We start from the raw sequence: 5,978 nt of genomic DNA, 5'->3' as shown, positions 1-5,978 counted from the left end.
CTGCTCAGGTAAGCTTGTTGAAACCTTGATAATGATAGAAGCATGATGAGCTGTTATTTGGTGAAGCCTTGACGAGAACCTATGCGCTAGAGCTCATCGAAAGCAAGCATTTCAAGCATGGCATAGACAAGCTCTGTGAAGAGATGAATTGCACGATTTCTTTTTAGTTTTACGGTTGGAGGTGATTTTTGCGTGTGACAACAGTGTTAAACCGATTTCTTAAAGCATGCATGTGTTCTCCATGCATAAGAACCAACAGTGTTATTTGTCTTTTTAGTATGGGCTAATTAAACCGATGAACTTTGCTACAGTATCTCAAATAACCGTGAGCCATTCATTTATTTTGATCGGACAGTTACAGTCATCTATTACCTCCTAAGAGGTAATATGTGAAATATATAATTATTTAATTTTTTTAATTTATAAAATAAGATAAATAAGGAAAGTTTTTTATATAATTTTTTTTCTAGATTTGATTGATGCATGGGTGATCTGACAAATACGGTGTTTTTCGTAACTATAGACTTTGATTACCACGTATTTTTGTACGTGACTTACATGAGTGTAGCGTGACTTACATGTGTATACGTGTTAGTACATGAGAGGCCGGTAACGTGACTTGCATGTGTGTTAGAGTGAGTCAGTGCATGCAATGAATTACTGTTTGCAACTCTTGAATCTACTAGTAAAAATACACGATTGAAAGGTTTTTGATCCATGTAACGTGTGTCATGTCACTTTAAAAAAAGTGTCGTGTCATATATATACAATCCTCTGCCATAATTGTTTGTCGTAGCCTCATAGGCAACATTACAATATACCACAATTTGGTGACATGTCTTTTTTTAGGAGAATTTGGTGACATGTCATGTGCATATAATCTATTTTATTAGTATTTAAAATAATAGACATTCTGGTCATTCCAATAGGTCGGCAAGATTAAACGGCAAGGCCCATTTAGTCTCGCGTGATTAGGGGGGTCGCTGGGGATGTTTTCACGGAGAAGAAGATTCTCCACGAGGTATTATTTTTTTTTTCTGGATGTTTTAATTCATTAAGTAAATCATAAAATTAGAAAAAATAAATGGTTTAGATTGATTTGAGATATTACCTCCTTAGAGGTAAAGGTTGTACACTACTGGAAATAGAATCTTTGCCGAGTGTCAAAAATCGGGCACTCGGCAAAGTCCTTCTTTGCCGAGTGCCGCACTCGGCAAAGAATTGCACTCGGCAAAGAATTATTTGCCCGAGTGCCGGGCACTCGGCAAAAAAGGGCACTCGGCAAAGGACTTCTTTGCCGAGTGTCAGGCTCTCAGCAAAAGCGTGGCACTCAGCATAGGCTGCCCCGCGTAACGGTGTTCGGCCACGTCCTTCTTTGCCGAGTGCCTGCTGTTAGGCACTCGGCAAAGATTTTTTTTTGGAAAATACTTTACCGAGTGCCCCTGACACGACGCTCGGCAAAGATTCAATATTTTTTTTTTGAAATATCTTTGCCGAGTGCCTAACAACTTCGACACTCGGCAACGGGAGGAATTAAAAAAATTACATTTTTTTTAAATACCTTTGCCGAGTGCCCCTGTGAAGATGAAGGCATTCGGCAAAGAGGAAATTTCTAAAAAAAATTAAAAAACCTCTTTGCCGAGCGCCTTATTCTTGGCACTCGGCAAAGACCCCCTTTGTCGAGTGTCATGCCCCGACGCTAGGTAAAGTTTTTTTTTTGGCCTCTAAACTTTTTGCGCAGCCCTTTTAAAGTACCAGGAACTCCTCGTTAGAAATTACGGATTTTTTTGTGCTTTTTTGATATATTTAGTTACTTTATTTCGTTTACTTGAATTTTTTCAAAAAATATAAATTTGAACTGCACGTGATACGAATAATGGAATTTAATGACTCAAAAAATGATAGTCATGTTACTGAGTGTAGTGTGAGGCCGTATCCAGGAACAGACCCGAAATTTCGGACATCTTATTCACGAAACATGACCGTGAACTTACGTGCGAAGTGTTTTTAAATTCTATAAAATGCAAACGAAGTCCGAAAATCATGAAACTTGTTGAGATGTCGTGATATTGTATGTGGAGGCTATGATAAAAAATTTGAGAAGATTTCGCGCAAGTTGTCACTTACGATGCTTATAAACCGAAGAATCTTCGAAGAAGTTTCATGATTTCGTGAAGAGACCGACGAGGTGGTAAGCATCGTACGTGACAACTTGCGCGAAACATTCTCAATTTTTTATCACAGTCTCCACATATGATATCATGACATCTTAACAAGTTTAATGATTTTCGGACTTCGTTTGTTTTTTATAGAATTTAAAAACAACTTGATCGCAAGTTCATGGTCATGTTTCGTGAACAAGATGTTCGAAATTAATGGTCTGTTACTGGATACGGTCTCACATTACACTAAATAACATGAATATCATTTTTTCATTTATTTTTTCATTATTCGAATGACTAGCAGTTATAATTTGAATTATCAAAAAAAATCAATTAAATGAAATAAATTAAAGAAATATAGAAAAAGTCTGAAAAATGTGCCACATTGGAACATGGAGTACCAGGTATTGTACAAGGACTACAGAAAAAGTTTGGGAGCTGGAAGAAAAAAAAAATAAAAACGGTTTGCCGAGTGTCTGCGTTTGGCACTCGGCAAAGGAGCCTCTTTGCCGAGTGCCAGGACGGCTGGCACTCGGCAAAGAATTTTAATTTTTTTTTAGAAAAACCTCTCTTTGCCGAGTGCCAGGCCGGGTGGCACTCGACAAAGAATCTAAAAAAATTAAAAAAATACTTTGCCGAGTGTCAGATTGGGGGCACTCGGCAAAGATTTTTTGTAAAAAAACCCCTCTTTGCCGAGTGCCAGGCTAGGTGGCACTCGGCATAGAATTTAGAAAAAATTAAAAAAATACCTTGTCGAGTGTCAGATGGGGCTCTCTGCAAAGGGGATTTAACCCCGCAGGCTCAGCGCACGGTAACCCTAACCCATTCACTTTTTCACGGTCTCACCCCAGCCGCCGCCGCTCTGGCCGCTGAAACTGGAAGCGAGCGCATCAGGAAAAATGGCAGCGCCACCTCTCGGCCTCACCTGCAGGGTCGCCGGGGCCTTCACCACCCCGGCCGTGGCGCATTCCGGCTTCCGCCCCCGACATCTCGACCCTGGTCTCCTCCCTTCATAGGTTCGGGCTTTTACTTGAGCATCTCCCCCTCGTTTGCTGTGCTCTGTTCAATCATGGCTCTGTGTGTGCAGAGATGGAGCGGGGTGGTGAGGATGGGAGCGGTGGTCGGAGGAGGGCAGGAGGGAGAGGAGGACGAGGAGCTGAGGCAGACAAAGGAGCAGGCTGCCGCCAGGAGGCGGTGGGAGACTCTGGTGTGGTTCCTTCACCTCGTTTGTGGATATCTACCGTACCCTGCTCACTTTGTTTGGGGTGCAAATTTCTCCTGAAGTTACTCTCAGCTCGAAACTGCAGGGCTGCAGGATTGTTTTTGTTTTGTTTTGTTTATTTTAAGTGTAAATGCAATGTGCGCTTGAATTAGCACCATCACATTATATGGTATCTGATTCTTTGGTCCTTTGCCAATTGCTCTGGAATGCTCTGCCTGAAGATTAGGGAGCTGAAAATTAAAACCCTTACACCGAGGGAAGCTGGTTATACGTCCAAACTGACGGACAAGGCTCAAACTGACGGACAAGGCTTTCATTTGGATAGCACATTCAGTAATGGGCCTTTTTGGGAGTACTGTCTAGGTGTTTCAGTGTTTCTGGATCAATGTGGAAAGTCATCTATTGTTTTCCTTTTACATAAGTTCATATATTTGTACATCTTCAACTTGAACTGTTTATGCTGGCAGTTTTCTATTTGTGTTGACAAGTTCATCCTATCACTCTTGCTGGGAAGATTTCATGTTATCTGTCCTATTGGTACTTCGTATATTCTATCATCTAGCCTGAAGGTGTACAATCTAAGAAATATTGCAGAATAAACGAGAGCTTATGTGCATTGTTTTTTTAATGGTTGTTTTCATTTTTTCCATTTTCCTCCAAAACGTGGGCAGATCACTTGCGGCCTGTGAACAGCTGTACAATGCTGGTTTTGAAAATTTGTTCTGGGTACAAGGAGGCCTCGAAGCTGCCGAAGAGGAGGTCGTACCTCGCAAAAAGAAATCACCTATTGATCCCTTGATTTGTTTCTCGGTTATTTTTTAGAATATACTGAATCCGTATTCCTTTTCTTTCAGGATTTTGAGAGGGAAGGTTCCCAGCCTTTCAAGCTTGCCGCTAGTGGTGGGGTTTCTGAATTCTTTGGGTAAGTTCCATGACCTGAGCTGTGTCAGCTGTTGTGCTTTGACCAAAATGCACGCAAGCTGTTCTGATAACTGAAACCGCGTTACACATGTTCTTGACCAAAATGCGCTACACATGTTGTGAAAACTGAAACAGCAGTTAGCAAGTTAATGTATGACACTGTGCTTTGTATTAGCTACTAAACATAGAACAGTCAGCAAATCGTTTGGAAATCTCTTCCCTGCAGGTGGACGGACCAGCAACGCAGGCAGGCCGCAAAGGAAGGACTGGGATACCGGCTTGTGTTCACTGGTCGCTTGGTAATTCATCTCAAGGAGATGGCCGCTCGAACTGATTGCTTTGCAAATTGCAAGGAGAGGGGAACTTGACTCCAGAAACTATGTGTGGTACTTGTAGCCAATGTCACTGTACTTTGTATGTTCCAGTAAAAACCTTGAGATATTAGTTCCTATCATATTTACAAAGAATTATAGAAAATTATTTGATTTTCATTTTAGGTAGAAAGCGGACATGCTAGTCTTAACTACTTTCAAAGTTACATTTAATCAGTGCGTAGTTCTCGTCTTAACTGGACGAGCTATTAGTAACTACTAACTAATAATAGTGTGCAGAATCAATCGACGGCATCGAACGATCCTCATGCTTCAGCAAATGTGAGTATAGTAGTTTTAGAAACTGTCTTCAGCATTTCTTCATCTAAATTGCATTAGTTCGTAGATGTACATCTTTTATAACATTGTCTGATGATACCTGCTGCTGCTTTCAACTTACTGGTGTATGATAGATTTAAATTCATGTGTAAAGTATAATGCTAGAAAATATCTTTAATGCATGATATTGGACTGTAGTTTATGAAAAAGGCATGAGCTCTCAATATGCTTGTCATTTGCCCATTTGACTTATGAAAAGTGTACATGCCTATTATGATGAACTATAATTAAGTTGTTTTGGTGATGTCTTACAATCAGCATCTGTCTTTGGTTCCACTTTACTATGAATGAACTTATGGTTGATTTAACTGAAATGCTTACTGATTTGTGGTCTTATTTTGTAGAACAATCTGGCTATAGAAGGCCTGAGGAGGCAGTAGTGCAGTGCGTGGAGGCAGAGGCCCAGCGGTTATCTGCAAGCGTGTTTCACCATTTTTGCAGATCATCTCTCTAGAAGAGATTCTGACCAAAGACAAGAGATGTTGATGCCGAGATAGGGGAAGTGCTACCCATTTGCCTTAGAAAAGATATATAGGACAAAATACTTGTTAGCTTGAGTGTGAATTGATACATACTAGTTAGCTTGATCGTGAATTGATTGTCCTCAAACTATGTGACAACAGTGGACTCGCTAATAAATGAAACTCAATGTATGTTTCTATGATTGGTACGGTGTATTATTAGTTGTACTACATGTTAATGCAACGATAATGTGACACCAATTTGTGATGTTTGTTATATATATCTTGTGTTTGTTTGGATGGAATGTAAAAAATAAATAAAAAAGGCTGTTTTCAGTCACTTTGCCAAGTGCCATGGTCACGGCACTCGGCAAAGCTGGAAAAATGGGCGCTCGGAAAACTATTTTTTCAGCTTTGCCGAGTGCCATGACCATGGTACTTGGCAAAGAATTTTTTTTAAAAAAAAATTCAAACTTTGCCGAGTGCCGGCCAGAGGGCACTC

At 40.4% G+C, this 5,978-nt stretch overlaps 1 protein-coding gene across 1 annotated transcript; it reads left to right on the top strand.

The window, feature by feature from the left end:
• Positions 1–2,999: 2,999 nt before the first annotated feature.
• On the top strand, positions 3,000–5,676 carry LOC136482270 (uncharacterized). The gene is made up of 6 exons (XM_066479493.1): positions 3,000–3,178; positions 3,250–3,369; positions 4,056–4,143; positions 4,239–4,306; positions 4,532–4,958; positions 5,360–5,676. Exons 2-5 carry the CDS (start codon positions 3,252–3,254, stop codon positions 4,606–4,608), a joined length of 351 nt encoding a protein of 116 aa, XP_066335590.1. The 5' UTR covers positions 3,000–3,178; positions 3,250–3,251; the 3' UTR covers positions 4,609–4,958; positions 5,360–5,676.
• Positions 5,677–5,978: the final 302 nt, after the last annotated feature.

Source organism: Miscanthus floridulus, chromosome 9, assembly GCF_019320115.1.
Source record: "Miscanthus floridulus cultivar M001 chromosome 9, ASM1932011v1, whole genome shotgun sequence".
Classification (NCBI taxonomy): domain Eukaryota; kingdom Viridiplantae; phylum Streptophyta; class Magnoliopsida; order Poales; family Poaceae; genus Miscanthus; species Miscanthus floridulus.
Note: the sequence above shows the minus strand (reverse complement) of the source record. Positions and strands in the feature narration are given on the sequence as shown.

Excerpts from the sequence above, each read along its gene's own strand:
- LOC136482270 (XM_066479493.1), top strand. The coding sequence starts at position 3,252 with ATGGAGCGGGGTGGTGAGGATGGGAGCGGTGGTCGGAGGAGGGCAGGA. Across the intron at positions 3,370-4,055 it reads GGAGGCGGTGGGAGACTCTG|ATCACTTGCGGCCTGTGAAC; the intron begins GTGTGGTTCCTT and ends AAACGTGGGCAG. Across the intron at positions 4,307-4,531 it reads GGGGTTTCTGAATTCTTTGG|GTGGACGGACCAGCAACGCA; the intron begins GTAAGTTCCATG and ends TCTTCCCTGCAG.